Source organism: Cricetulus griseus (assembly GCF_003668045.3).
Source record: "Cricetulus griseus strain 17A/GY chromosome 1 unlocalized genomic scaffold, alternate assembly CriGri-PICRH-1.0 chr1_1, whole genome shotgun sequence".
In the NCBI taxonomy this organism is placed as follows: Eukaryota; Metazoa; Chordata; class Mammalia; order Rodentia; family Cricetidae; genus Cricetulus; species Cricetulus griseus.
In genome coordinates this window covers 222,844,823-222,860,666 of record NW_023276807.1, presented here as the reverse complement: position 1 = coordinate 222,860,666, position 15,844 = coordinate 222,844,823, and the positions used below count along the sequence as shown (strand labels likewise).

Genomic DNA, 15,844 nt, shown 5'->3' with positions numbered 1-15,844 from the left:
TGTGGAAGCATGAAAGGGGACTGTGGTGATATCATCCCGCATCAGGTCAAGGACTCCACCAGTGGAAACCTGTGAGGGTTAATACCATCCCAGCTGGAAGCAGTTACCACAGTCGATTGCCCTCCCACCAGACAGCCTTGACTGGGAGCTTCCCTCTCACCCAGCTGTGGCTGCCAGGAGTACAGGAGCTGCTTTCTGTGTGCCACACTTATCCAAGGCCACTGCCTTTCTCTCCTGGAATCTCCTGGAATCATCTTGGGCAGAGTGGCCTTGAGCAGTTGGGAACAGACTAGATTTCGTCTACTGTAGATAGCAAGTCTTGTTGGTTGAGGTTCAAGTCCAGGGGGCACAGATATTTTCAGAATGCAGAGTACATGCTTTGTCTGCAGAACTGCCCGTTGGTAGGACCAGTCATTGGGTATTTCTGGGGCTTGATCAGGAAAGGAGGGAATATCTTGATCAGTGAGGTCACGTGGTGATGGGCCAAGGCACTGGGGCTAGACAGATGAAGCAGACCCTGTTAGTTTTGTGCCCCAGAGAAGTTTCAAATTCCCAATTCTCCTGCCTCAGCCTCATGAGTGCTGGGATTATAGGTATGTGGCACCCCACGGAACTAGTTATACCTTTGCTCTTAAAGGTTTTTGTTTGTTTGTTTTTTGAGTGGATGTAATTGTGGGTGTCTGTGGAAGCCAGAAGCTTTGGATCCACCCAGAGCTGGAGTCACAGGTGGTTGGGGAGCTCTTGATGTGAGTGCTGGGAACCAAATTAGGATCTTCTGCAAGAGCTAGGTATGCTGAAGCATATGTCCAGCCCCTGCCTTTTGACTATAAACAGCCTTCCATCCCAAATCACGGGATGATATTTTCTCAATTGAAAATCACCAAGCCAGACTGTATTGTTGTAACAGTGGGACAAGTGTTTTCGAATACAGAACTGTTTGGGAAGCCTGAGACACTTGATTATCACAAGCAAGCCATTCACCACCTATCTCACTGGGATGCAACCCAGCGGCTCTCTCCTTTTCACAGTGAGGTTTTGTTTTGTTTTGTTTTGTTTTGTTTTTTTGATTGTTTGAGGCAATCTGCTCTGTGAATTTTGGAGCACCTGGTGATAATAAGAGTGGAATCAGGGAGTTTAATTGTCAACATGTATTCCTAAGAAGGACCCATCTCCCTTCACTTAAAAGCCTTGTGCCTGCTCCGGTTCTGGGGGACCATGGAACAGTGGTATGTGTGGGATAGGAAATGTGCAGGGTGTACTGACTCACTGTCTTCCTGTCACACCCATGGTTGTACATCCAGGCAGATGAAGATCTGCCACTTGACAGTCATCTATGACTGCCGCAGCACCCACTGACAGTTTAACTGGTCTCCTGTTGAAACCGGTTTCATCCTCAGGCAGAACTTGTGATCTGTGAATTACAAGGTCTGCTTCCATGTGGCTTTGGCAAGAAAACAAAATGTGACAAGGAAATGCTGGAACATTTTCTTTTAAAAAGCAAATCTTTGCCAGGCAGTCCAGGCTTTTCCAGGGTAGGAAGAGGAAGTAAGGATGGGTCGGAAGCATGGCTGGATTGTTCAGTTGGCACTCAGTTTGGATCCTGGAGTTAACAGCTACATGGAAAAGACTTCTTGAGATTATCGCAAAGCTCCATCCTTGTATAATTCCTACTGTGTGCATAGCAAGGCACAGAATCAAGGCAGTCAGAAGCAGACAATCAGGAAGTTGCTAAGTAGGATTAATGGAGCTGAACAGCTTTGTCATAGGCTGGAAGATGTCTTTGGGCAAGAATCTTTGCCCAAAGTCACATAGCAAGTTGATGATAGAATGAGACATAGAAGCCAATGTTCCCTTGGGCACTTTTCCTTCTGAGTCATGAAACCCCATGGAAGAGGAAGAAGAGGAGGTGAGCAGAATCAGAGTCCTGACACCTAATCTGTCAATGTCATGGGCTGAACAGCCTCTAGGTCTCTGTAATACTACCAGGGTGACTTCTGCATTCCTGTCATCATGGGAGGCAAAGCTATCTGTTCTTATGCCTTGGTCTTTCTCTCCAGAAATTCTAACAAAGAAGGAAAAAGGATAAACATCTGGATTAGAAAAATACAGCAAATGAGATAGAGGCACGTCTGTACTGCCTGGTAGAAAACAGTATCTGTGGTGTGTTCCGTGGGGTAACGGTGCCTCCCTCAAATTGAAACCAGACTGTTCTTTTAAGAGTTTAAGCCATCAGATTTGTTCCCAAGTCCTTACTAGATCCCAGGATCATGCTGACTTTTGCAGAGAGAGTCAAAGAGATTATTAATGGTGTGACAATGGCTGACGGTAAGGAAAAGGTAAACCTGGAGAGGACCAGAGATGGTGGCGGAGAAGCTCTGTAGAGGGCAGGCTTGGGCTGTGTAGGATGTAGGAACCAGAGGCGAGGAAGGAGAGCCTGGTAGTCCATTTTCTACTGCTAGCACAAAACACCAGAGCCCAGGTACCATGTGAAGAGAACAGGTTTGTTTTGCTCCCACTATTGAAAACCAAACGTTCAGGCACCTGTATCTGTCATCCCTGCTGCCCTGTCAGACCACAGAAAGTTGCTTCATGACATGATTGTGTACAGGGAGAAGACCTCACAGGGTGAGGCAGAAGTGATTCCAAGCCCAGGTTTGTACTCTTTATCAAGAACGGAACATACTTTCCTCACCTTAGAGAAAGTGCCGCCTTCTGTGTGGTCAGCAGTTACTAGAATCATAGCTGGTCAAAGAGCTGAGAGGAAGTGACTCTGTGACAGTTATGATTCTAGTACCTGTAGAAGCAGGCTGTCAAGAGTTCAGCCTAAATAAGACATCTAAACTACATCACCACCCCCCCACCCCCAACCCTGCCATTGCACCAAGGCTCAGGGAACAGTGCCTTGTGAAAGGGGGCAGAAAGAATTTAGTAATGATGGGGAGGAGGGCTGTGAAGTGCTCTTTTCTGGGTATGGCATGGTCATTGCACTCACGAACTCAGGGCAACTGTGGTTATCTACCAAGACCTGCGCACGATCAAGCCAACATCGGTCAGGATTCCAGGAAGCTGTGTTAACTGGACTCAGTGGATTACAAAACAGCAAAACTCATGAAGATGGGGAGGGGTTGGGGAGAGGATAGGCTTAAGATGTCCTGTATCTATGCATGAAATTACCAAAGAAGCCAGTGGTGGTGGCACATACCTTTAATCCCAGTACTCAGGAGGCAGAGGCAGGTGGATCTCAGTGAGTTTGAGGCCATCCTGGTCTACCAAACAAGTTCCAGGACTGTTACACAGAGAAACCCTGTCTCGAAAAAAAAAAAGAAAAAGAAAAAAAGAAATTACCAAAGAATAAATTGATATTTTTAAAAAGAGCTAGCTTAGTCCAGGAGGCCAACTTTAACAACTCCCTGTCAGCAGTACCCCCTGAGATTAAATTACTTCCTACTGGGCCACTCAGAAAGTCAACCACCCCATCATGGCTCTGTGCATGGGACCCTGTGAGGAGAACAAGTCATAACCAAATCCCAGCAGAGGACAACAGGAGAGACATAGGAGAATGTGACATAGTCATTCTACTTGGGAGTGCGGGATCTTCCTCTTCTGCCCTCACATGCTTCCCACCCCCACCCCAAAAAATGCATGAGGTACCTGAGGAGCAGGGAGGGGCATCTAGGATGCCAACTGCTTAGCCCAGAGCAGTTGGGGCAAGGCCCTTCTCCTTGAAGTAAGTGGGGGAAATCACTTCCTCTGGCCAGTTCCAGCTTGTCTATTGAGAATGAATTTGGCACACTGAGTGGGAGAAGAATGGCTGTCTTCATCCTTTTTGGGGGAAGGACTTGGCAAACAAGGCTGATATGGACAGGCAATAATTAAGTTGCCACGGATAATGTCTGATATAATTGAGGCTGAGAACTTGTGAGCATGTACCCCAGACAAAGCACCATATCATGCAGAGGATTCCTGGACCCCTGGAACTCTTTCTTTCTCAGAGTATAGAAATTAATGCCTTAATTACAGCTAGAGACAATGAAGGCTATAGGAGTAGAGAAGTCACGGGAAAGGAGAAAAAAAATCTCCTTTCCTTCTAGCAGTTCTGAAAGGCATAGTCTGTAGGCTTACCCCCCTCCCCCCCATCCCCATGCAAGTTTGTGAGACAATGGAATGGGAACATTTTATGCAGAATTGAACTGAAAAGGCAGAGGTTGTACCTGTGCTAATCGAACACAAGCTCTTCACATATCTCCCTGTGCTTTCCATGGCCTGGCTCAGGAGACAATTCTTAAACAGGAATTGTCTTTCAGATTGTGAAGATCCACAGTATAAATATATAAAGCCCCTTGAGATCACAGATAGTTAGGCGCCTCCTCCTTCTCCTTTGTGTCCCCATGAACTTTGAACTTGTGTTAGAGTTTTTATCAAAAGTTAGTAATCTCATCCTTGCCTCTCACTGCCACACCTGTAGGCCAGGCCACTCCCCTACAGATTTATGCTTTGATCAGAAATACCTTGGATGTTTCCAGCTCTATTCTGGTTAATGCCTGTGCCTGGGAATCTGTTCCTGGAGTTGTTGGAGAACACCAACAAGAGAGAAAGGGTGGCAGCCATTAGAATGCATTCTCACTGTCTCCACCCACCCATTCTCTTCTCCACCTCTTCTCACCTCTCTCTCTGCATTGTTTATGTCACATATCTTCCCTATGTAGTGGACCAGCCAACCATTCAGGTAGAACCAAGATTGTAATTACTTAGACATCGAGTACTAAACTCTTACAATGGTTGACACACAACAGGTGAGTTATAAATTAACTTCAGGGCAACACAGTCATATACCAGCACCATGACTTTTACCTACAAACAAGAAAACACTAGCATCATAGTCCATAAGTAATGAGTGGTACTGTATGACTTCGTATTTGATACATTTCGAATATGGTATACTTTTCCTGACTGTCTAAGGTGGCCCCTTCTATCATGTGTACAAAATCATATTGTACTTTTTTTTTTTTTTTGAGACAGGGTCTCACTGTGTACCCTGGGTGGCGTGGAACTCACTATGTAGTCAAGGTTTGCCTTGAACTCACTGAGATACTCTTCCCTCTGAAAGACCCCCGGGGGCTCAGGCCCCCAGGATCTCTACTCAGGACCATGGCCACCCCAATCACCAGGTGGAGGCAAAAACTTGATGCAAACAGCACGAGGCTTTATTGCAGTTGTTTAACGAGCTAACCCCATGTTAGCTCGGGCCTTTCATCCACCCACCATAGCAGATGGCTGGGGAAAGACTTTGAGAAGCCACGGGACCAAGATCTTATAGGGCAGCGTAAGGGGAGTGTCTAGGGGTACACACAGGCTAGGATTGGTGTGCCTCCAGGCTTGGAGGACTTAACCTGTGTTGATTGGTCAACTGGTTGTTATGGCCCATAGGCCCTCTCAGGGTGGTTGCTATACTCTGCACGTCATTGCTGTGCACTTGTCTGTAAAGCACACCCAGAGCCGTAAAGCATAGCACTACCAGGTAACTTCTGATTGGTTCCTTGCCACGAGGCAGGCATCTGACCTCCTAGTAACCAAAGCAAGGCCAGGCAAGCACGTGTTAGGCTGTTATGGCTACTGAAATGGGGAGCTGGTCCCTTTACCTCCACCTTCCAAGTGCTGGAATTAAAGGGTGTACCACTACACCTAGCTTTTTTTTTCAATTTTTTCTTTTAATTATTTTTTCATTTTCTTCCTTGTATTTTCATAATCTAATATTATCTTTTGTATATACATATAATAATGTAAAAACTAGGGTTGTATCTCAGAAGTAAGAACAGTTGTTTAGCATCTGTGAGGCCCAAAATTCAATCCTAGTCCTGCCTGCCCCCAAAAAAACCCACAATACATGATAAATACATGCTTATGTATACCCATTTATTGCTTTCCTTTTCCTCTACAATGTTGGATTTTCTAGGGCAGGAACTTTGTTCCCAGTTCATTCTCACTGGCTGATGGTGTTTTAGAGTCCATAATCATCCAGTCAACCATCTAGATAGAACTGAGATGGTGATGGCTCAGGCATCAAGTATTTGACTCTCAAAATTAATGGCGGTGCTAAAGATTATTTGGTTGTAACTTTACTTTAGCTCAATTACTAGTAGAGTCCAGAAAAAGTCAGATGTCCGTTTTCTGGGGGAATGGAGATTTTTAAAATTAAAACTTTAAAGTTATATTTTTCAATATTCTTATCTCTGAAATTGAATATTTCTCCACTTGTAATTCTTTCTTCAGGCTGTAGACATAGACACAAGGGGGGGTGATTCCTGTCCAGGGAGAGAGCCAGCCAGGCTACCGTCTTCCAGGGCTCTGTATTGATGTAGGTTATAAATTCCAGTCAAAGTAAGGCATGGCTAACTCACAGCATAAGTCTTCTCTGTTGAGACTGCAGTCAGAATTAGGCAGCTGGTGGGGCTGGGGAGATGGCTCAGTGCCTGCCGTGCAAGCAGGGGATCAGATTTTGGATTGCCAATGCTCTCATAAAAGTGGAGCATAATGTTAAACATGAGTAATCCAGAACTGGGGAGGTAGAGACCAGCAGATCCCTGGGGCTTATTGAGCATCCATTCAACATAAATCACAGAGTTCCAGGTTCAACAAGAGAGTCTGTTTCAAAGAGCTAAGGTGAAGGGTAAATGAAGAAGAGTCCTGATGTTGATCTCACCTGTACACACATACATGTGCATGACCACCCCCATATGTAAACATGTTCACACAAAAGAGGTTTAGAAAGAGAAGGGCAATGTGGTTGCAGGTAAAGGAAATTATGACAGGCTTCAGAACATTTGGAAGAAATGACCACTGCTGTGCATGAAGGAAGCACAGATACTGAGGTGTAGATTGAGTATGTATGTATGTATGTATGTATGTATGTATGTATGTATGTATGTATGTATATACATATATATGTGGGAATGTGGTTCAGGCTAGCCACAGAAGGGTCCTCTTATAAGTGGGGGAAGGGACAAGGTCAGAATTTTAGGGTATGCTCATGATTTGATGGGTTTATGATTTAGGACTAATCTGCAACTGTTTCCCCACTTTTAGAGTTGCATTTTGGGACAAATTCAGAGTAGCTTGGTTAAATTTATCTTTATCAGCATAAAACTATGCCTCAAAGTGCGCAGCTTACTATGTGACCTAATGAGTAAGTAACACCCTGTAGATATTCTATGTGAAGATGCAATTTCTCCATCATATCTTTGTTTTCCTTTCTGTCTTTCCCTCCTTTCCCATTTTAGAACAACAAGGTCACATTATTCCGCCAGCTGCAGCAAATGACATACAGTCTGATTGAGTGGCGCTCCCAGATCTTGTCTGGGACATTGCCCAAGGACGAACTAGCAGAGCTGAAGAAGAAGGTCACGGCCAAAATTGATCATGGAAACAGGTAACCCAGGACAGTCTTACACGGAAGATATGGGCAATGACCAGCACCTTTACACTAGTTACTGTTCAAGCCTTTAATCACATTACTCGGGAGGCAGAGGCAGGGGGATCTCTGTGAGTTCAAGTTCGTTCAGGTCTACAAAGTGAGTTCCAGGGCAGCTGGGGCTACACAGAAAAACCCTGTCATGAAAAATAAAACAAGAAACCTTTAAACAATTTCAAATTGAGTGTTGAGGAGGTTGACCAGTGGCAGAGTGTTTGCCTAGCTTGTACAAAGCCCAGCACTGCATAAACTGGGTGTGGTAGTGCTATAATCCCAGCTCTCTGGAGATGGAGGCAGAAGGATCAGAAGTTCTGGTCAAGGACTCATGACTGCATAGCAAGTTCAAGGCCAGCTTGCTTGGCTGTATGAGACCCTGTCAGAAAAACAAAACAGAAAATAAATAAGTGAAGTACTCTTACACATTATACAGTTATCCATATTTACAAGGCACATGAATACAGTACTTATCTATAATGATGATTAATGAGGTTAAATGGGAATCCCATCACTTTGGCAGTCATCATTTAAAATCTTCTTTTCTGGGTATTTTGACATACCAAGTTAATTTTTGACAACCATAGTTATGTTACTATGCAGCAGGAAATTAAAAATTATTCTTCCTACCCAACTGCATAACCACCTCCTTCCCTGTGTTAGTGACTTTTGGGGGAGGGAGGAGTGTCTTGTGTGTGGCAAAATCCTGGGTAGAAGAAGAAACTAAAGGGAGTAAAGATTGACTTTGGCTGGTGGTTCCAAAGAATAGAGTTGGAATAATGGGGAAGGCAAGACAGAGCAGCACCTGTCCATGCTGGTGGATGGGCAGGAATCTATGGTGGAGCTTCCTCCATGTAGCACACCAGAAAGCAGTGTGCTCCAGATTAGAATCAGAGGCCCACCCCTAATAGTCCAAGTTTATCAGCTAAGCTCTACATCCCAGGAGGTTTTGCAAGCTTTCAGACCAGTGCCACCATTTGACAAGTGTTTAAACATATGAGCATGTGGGGGATGTTTCCTGTTCAAACCCTAGTATCCCTGCAGCCGCCTAGTCTCACAACAAACTTTTGATCTTAGAGTTGTCAAATAATGGGAACTATTTACTGTCTTTGTGTCTTAAAAAATATTTCACAGTTCCCTTCCTTGGGTCAAGTGCCATGTTGGCCCTCGGATCCCAGTGACTGACAAAAGAACAGAGAAAATAGGTTTTCTGTCCTAGCTTCTCCATTGGCAGAGAAGCCAAGAGTGACTATGCACATAGAGAGATGGCCCTTTCAGATGCTTGAGACTATGTTTTTATTCCATTGATGGATATTAAATTTATTGCTGCCATTTTCTTTTTCCCTCCACCCATTCCGGACTGGGACTGGGACAGTGATTGGCAGTGATACAATTCAGATTCCCTGGTATGGCAAGCCATCCTTCCAGACCATTAATTCTGTCTACACACTTGTTGTGTGTCCATTTCTGTGGTAAGCTGCTAAGTAGCGCAGGTATACATGTTGCTTCCAGGTACTACTCACTGCTTTTCACAACTTGAGAACTGCAGTCCATTTCTCCACATTGACGGTGAGTGTGGCCTGGGATTCTTGCTTTCAGCTAGCCTCTTCCACAAGACCTCAGAAGCCCTCCATTAGCTTTGCTGTTTTTTTATTTGGTATTTATGTTGTCTAGTTTGTGCTGATGTCGGTTCTGTTTCTCCCCTTGTCCTGTGGCTCCAGCCTCTGGACTTTTGCATAGCCCTACTAACATATAGTTCATTATCCTACTTTTTAAATTCACCACTCTTAACAAATTGTATTTAGAAACAACTGGAGTCAGCATTCGATAAAGAATTTAGTTTCACAAACTGCCTCCGTTGTACACTTCACATACTTCTAACACTAGGAGGGAGCTATTGTGAAATCATTACTTTTCTCCAGTTTTATTTAGGGGGATGTAGACGCGACTGATTTCCCTCCAGGTCACAAAGGCAATGGGAAGGAATAACTTAGTCGCAGGGAGTTGACACTCCCAGCAGCTGAGTGTCAATCCCCTCCCTGATACTTGTCCTCTGTCATGATCAGTGTTGATGTCTCCTAGACACGGTCTGGAATCACGTAGGAGAAAAACTGTGGGCATGTCTGTGAGGGGCTTTCTACATTAGGTTAACTGAGGCAGGGACCACAGCTTAAATGCGGGGCAGCACCCTTCTGTGGAGTCCTGGACTTATAAGAGAAGCTAGCTAATCCTTGGCATATATCAGCTTCCTAAATGACGATGTAATGTGGTCGGCTGCCTCGGGTCCTCTGCCGTGCCACCCCTTGAATTGTGAGCCAAAGTAAGCACTTCTTCCTTTAAGTTGCTTTTTGTCAGGTTTTTTGGTCATGACAAGAGAAGTGTCCCCCGGTAATTGAAGCAGTTGCAGCTGCATAGGCTTTCATGCAGTCTCCCAACCTTTCTTAAAGCCAGCCAAGGTAGGATAAGACTCTGTCTTTTGTATTCTTGCCACAGTAACATTGGCCTGGAGTTTCACCGAAGGCCTGGTATAGCATGTTAATACCTCCCACATGGCAGACAATGCTGGCTTTCCCACACCTGTCCTTGAAAGCAGCTCAGGAAACAGAGCCTCTCTGCCAATACAGAGCCCAGCTCTGCCAGCATGCCGTCCCTCTTAGGTCTGGTGTTTGTGGGTCTGGCTACCTCGGGAAAGAAGCTGCCAGTACAGATCACTCATCCAGAGTTGCTGTAGAGCAGGGAGGAAGGAACTGAGGCGTGGTTACTTTCTTCCCAAGGACTTGGCACCTCTCGTTGTTGTGCCTTGAGTGTTGCTGTTTGGACATCTCAGCTTACCCGTGCAGGTGCCTGGAAAGCAGGCTGAGGGCTGACATCAGAATTCTCTTCCACCAGTCTCTGAGTCCTTGGTACTTCTGTGCACTTTGGGCACAAAAGCCTTAGGAGAGGGGTGTGGTTGTCTCTGCTCTTGCCATGCAGCCCTCAGAGCTTTTATTGCCAGTTTTCTTGTGCCATTCTCTGCAGTGGGAGCTGACATTTACTGGTGCTTATTATATGTGAGGGTCTATTAGGTGCTTTACTGTTGTTATCTCAATCAAGTTCTCTCGGCAAACTTAAAGGGTAGGAAACAGTTACACATAAAGAAGTCTTGGATTTGCAGAGTGAAGGGGTCCTAGAGAGAGCAGATGTTAAAGCAAAGGTTCAGACTATAGTGTGAATGATGGCAGAGCCAGCATAGAGACGGATTACTAGAAGGTAGCCACCAGGACTTACTTCCTCCTTTAAGACAATATTGAGTAAGGAAGTCAAGGAAGGCCTTTGAAGGATGATGTATGGGTTGCTGTTGCCATGCCAGACCTCAGGAGCTAGGCCAGGGAATCACTGCAGAGCGGACTTTGGTTGGAATCCATGTCAATTTTACTGTTCTTGCTCTGGACCAGTTCCTTGGCACATGCACACAGGTTTGGCTAAGATGCCTTCTGAGCTCTGTCATGTTATTTATTGCTATGTGAAAAGGTGGTGGAGTTTGGAAGGAGGGGACTCCCGGGTTGTGTCCAGTCCCTACCCGTGTCTCCTGGGCTTCCTGATACAGGTTCTTCTACAGAGTCTGGCAGTGGAGTGGGGAGATACTTACCACCTCCTTTTTCTTCAGAATGCTTGGACTAGATCTGGTTGTGCGTGATGACAATGGAAACATCTTGGATCCAGATGACACCAGCACTATTGCCCTCTTCAAAGCCCACGAAGTTGCTTCTAAAAGGATAGAAGAAAAGATCCAAGAAGAAAAGGTACATTTTCTCCTGGATGCAAGTCAATCTGTTAGGATTTCAGTCTTTGCTTTGGTTGTTAATGCCAAAAAAAAAAAAAAAAAAAAAAAAAAGAGTAGTAGTAGACAATAGAAATAGCAATGCCTAGAAAATCACACATGTCCTCATTTTTAAAGTGGGCAGAAAGAATGAGGCCAGTATTTGTGTTCTGATTTGGAAAGGAAACAAAGGTAGGGGTGTGTATATGTGTGTGTGTGTGTGTGTGTGAAGATGCAGAACTATTTTATTAAATAGTATTTGTATTAAAAAAATACAAAAGGGAGGGTATACACACTTCAGTGCTTGCATATACACAGAGTAACTAGAATGGTAGATTAGAAACTAGCCATTAAAAGCTGCCTCTGGACCTGAGGTCAGTTCCTGGCAGTCACTTAGTGCTTCACAACCACCCATAACTCTAGTTCCAAGGGATCTGTATCCTCTGATATTTGCAGGCACCAGGCATGCACATGGTACACAGATGTACATGCAGCTAAAGCATGCATACACATAAAATACATATAAAAAATAAAAATAAAGATGCCTCTGGGAAGGAGAACTGGGTGAAAGGGAGACTTTTTATGGTATAATCATCTGTGTTTGTTATAAATACTGTGATTTCCAAGATAAAACTATTTTAAATGACACGTTTGGAAATTTTTGAAGGTAAACTTAGAAAGGTAAAGAAAAATCAGAAAAAGAAAAAGAAAAAAAACATCACCACATTCTGACCCCCCTGACCTACCATGTTGACATCTTGATGTAATATTTTCTGTTTGGATGAGGAAAGATTTGTCTGTGTGTTCTGTATTGCTTTTGCTTTCTGGAATGCAGTCATGATAATATGTGCCTGTGATTCTGCATCCAGTGACAACCACAGCCAAGAATAAAGCTTTCTCATGGAACTTTTTGTTTCCTGTCAAGTTGGGTAGTATGTCACTTGATCTAAGCTTGATCCTCCAATATCCTGTCATAGGACATGGAAGCTTCATGGGTCTGCTAAAAACTGAGTTATTACCTGTAGACAGCATGGTTATTTTTCATGTGTATGTATGTGGTGTGCCTGCATGGAGGTATGTTTGCATGTGTCTGAACCCACATGAATATATACGTGTATATACAAGTGGGACTGGAAGCCAGAGATTGGCATTGGGTGTTATCCTTTGTTGCTCTCCATCTTAATTATTGATTCAGGGTCTTTCACTTGAACCCAGAGCTTCCCAAGTCATCTAGCCTAGCTACCCAGCTTGTTCCAGGATTCTGTCTGTCTCTGTCCTGCATGCTGGGATTACAGATGGGCTGCTATGCCCACCAGGGATTTACATGAATGTTGGGGATCCAAACTCTGGTCCTCATTCTTCCACAGCAAGCCCTCTATATGACAAGCCGTCTTTCCAGCCTCTCAAATGGCATTTATTGAATTATTTGGTCTCAAATCCTTGAACAGGATCACTTTGGTTATCTGATGTTGCTGATGTGTTTCTTTGATGAGGGATTATTGGTCCATATCTGCTCAGTTCTTAGCAAGTGCTTCTCATTGAGTATAGTAGTGGTCCCTCATTTTATAGGTTTACTTCTTTGCCAATATTTTTTCCCATTTGCTTAAGTCTTCTCTCCTGTCCTCTGGCCCAGACCATTTTACAGAACCTGGACTTGAGAGGCCAGGCAATCTTCAATACTGTCCATACCTATGGCCTCTACGTGAACTTCAAGAACTTTGTCTGTAACATCGGCGAGGATGCGGAGCTGTTCATGGCCCTGTATGACCCAGACCAGTCTACTTTTATCAGGTAATGGAGACCCAAGTCTTGCAAAGTACAGTCTTTACCTGCCCCTATGCAGGAGCCCTTCACTGACTTTGAGACAGGGAGATATAGAGGGTGGCTGTAGTAACTTCTGACAATAGAAAATAAAGTCCTTTGGGCTCTGAAGCCTTTGTACGTGGAGCTTCAAAATGTGTAGGGTTTAAAGAGTGAGTGAAACTGCTCAGGACATAGCCACAAGGATAAATATTTCAGAAGACCATAGGGGAGAAATGAGAGGATGACGTGGGACACACTGGGGATTCATGACCCTGAGACTGAGCTGTAGGATACGGTGGTGGTGAATACCTGTGTGTGTTTGTCCATCCCATGCAATTCACTGTACCAGCTGTGAGCTCTTACATCTTCTGTGGGCTGTGCGGATGGCAATGTGTCTGTGCAGGTTTAGTAGTTATAGCTGGTTAGATGGGGGCTGTGTGCTTGAGAACTCTGCTTTCAGCTCAACTCTCCCATGAACCCGAAACTGCTGAGGGAAAAAAGTCTACATAAAGAAAGTTTACAGAAAATGGCTGAATCCCAGAGCAACTCAGGAAATGGAGATTTATCTACACGAATGTGATAAAAAGTCATTCCTGGGGTCTAGGGATGCTCAGCTGCTAGGCTGGTAGGCTGCTTAATTAGCATCTTCAAAGCCCTAGGTTCAATCCCCAGCATCACATGAACCAGATGGGTGTTCCAGGACTGTAACCCAAGCACCAGAAACATGCTGGCAGAAGGGTCAGTTACATAATGAGTTTGAAGCCAGCCTGGGCAACAAAAGACTTTTTCTCAAAAAGTAAAATTTAGTTGTTAAGTCACTTGTGTGATGTGAACCATGAAGGATGGATTGGGAATAACTTAGGAGAGTAAGCTTTTATAAATGTGTCCTCTTGAAACAGTTTCACTGATTAGCTCAGACCTGTCAATTTACTTGTGTAGCCCAGGCTAGCTTCAAATAATGATGACCAGCCTCCAGAGTGTGAGATCACAGACCCCAGTCACCATGCCCGACTCTAATGAAGACCCCAAACAAAAGAAACTCATGGCTGCATGGTGGTGGCATATGCCTTTAATCCCAGTGCTTGGGAGGCAAAGGCAGGGGGATCTCTGAGTTCGAGGCTAGTCTGGTCCTACAGAACTAGTTCCAGGACAACTAGAGCTATTACATAGAGAAAACCTGTCTCGAAACCACCTCCCCCCAAAAAAGAAAGTCATGAAGTTCTATGTCTGAGCCACCCTGAGCAGTGTCTGCCACTGTATAGGATGTTGTCTGTATCAGGGCCTCTTTCAAACGCAGAGACCGCGGCATGTATGGTATATTTGCTTCCCCAGGACCTGCCTCAACATGGGGTGCTTCTGTCCCTTCTTTTGACTCTTGCAAGTCTGTGCTGTGAGCAACCTCTGTCCCAGATGCCCTCTCACTAAGAGTAATTTCTTTTTTCTCCTGCTAGTGAGAACTACCTAATTCGCTGGGGCAGTAATGGGATGCCCAAGGAGATAGAGAAGCTGAATAACCTCCAAGCAGTGTTCACTGTGAGTCCTGCCTTCTTCATAAAAACAAAAAAGTCTTTGCATTCATTCATTTTCTGTATAGGCATGCATGTGAGTGTGTTGCCGTGGTATAAGTGTGTAGAGGTCGGAGGCCAATTTTCAGAAGTAGGTTCTCCTTCCATTGGGTGGGATAAAGAACTTAGCTCCTTAGTCTTGGCAGCAAATAACTTTATCCGTGAAGCCGTCTAACTAACCCAGTATCACTTTCTGCTTCTTCATTTTCTTCTAGTTCCACCCATTTGACTATAAATTTCAAGACTCCATTTTTTTTCCTGCTGAGTAGTACTACATTGTGTAAATATACCACATTTTCTCTATCCATTCTTCAGTTGAGGGGCATCTAGGCTGCTTCCAGTTTCTGGCTATTACAAATATTGCTGCTATGAACATGGTTGAACAGATGTCCTTGTTGTACGAATGTGCTTCTTTTGGGTATATGCCTAAGAGTGGAATTGCTGGATCTTGTGGTACACTGATTCCCATTTCCTGAGGAATCACCATACTGATTTCCAAAGTGGCTGTGCAAGTTGGCACTCCCACCAGCAGTGGAGGAGTGTTCCCCTTTCTCCACATCCTCTCCTTAGTGGATACAAGCGATATGCATAACCTGGTCATTTATTCAGTTTGTGAACACATACTAGGTACCCCATACCAATCTGCACACTTGGGACCAACTGTGAACAAAACAGGGAAAGAAACTGTTTTCTTGAGCAGCTTTTGTGCGGGTGGAAAAGACAGATACAAATAGTAATGACGTGAGTGAGTGAATTATAACAACATCAACATCATGAGGTGCTTCCAGGGGCTTTGCCAAAGTATTGCTAGTGGAGGCTTATGTTTTAATTGTGTCTTTATTAATATAACTTTTGTCTTCAACGTATAGTTGTTTGTTGATTTTACTATAATGAAAATGGTTTCCCACTTTTTGTTTTCTTTTATTTTTGAGATTATGGTATAATCACATTACCCCACCCCCCATCTCTTTCCTCCCTGCAGGCCCTCCCATATACCTCTCCTTGCTGTCTTTCAAACTCATGGCCTCTTTTTTCATTAAGTGTTGCTGCATGTGTGTATGCATATTTAACTTTTGGTATGTATGCATGTGTATGATGTGTATGTGTTCCCAAGGTTACACAGGTCTTATAGTTCATGTGCAAAGGTCAGAGGACAGCCTAAGATGTTCCTCCTCCCCTTCCACATTGTTTCAAGACACACAAGGTCTCTTTGTT

At 44.3% G+C, this 15,844-nt stretch overlaps 1 protein-coding gene across 3 annotated transcripts in view; it reads left to right on the top strand.

Annotated features, from left to right (window-relative positions):
* Positions 1 to 15,844, top strand: part of Dock5 (dedicator of cytokinesis 5) — a 184,865-nt gene that overhangs the window by 81,066 nt on the left and 87,955 nt on the right. For all 3 annotated transcript variants that reach the window (XM_035452751.1, XM_027390260.2, XM_035452752.1), the window contains exons 6-9: positions 7,278 to 7,426; positions 11,109 to 11,244; positions 12,895 to 13,052; positions 14,516 to 14,597. In XM_035452751.1, coding sequence (XP_035308642.1) covers positions 7,278 to 7,426; positions 11,109 to 11,244; positions 12,895 to 13,052; positions 14,516 to 14,597 — 525 coding nt within the window. The remainder of the gene's footprint in view (positions 1 to 7,277; positions 7,427 to 11,108; positions 11,245 to 12,894; positions 13,053 to 14,515; positions 14,598 to 15,844) is intronic.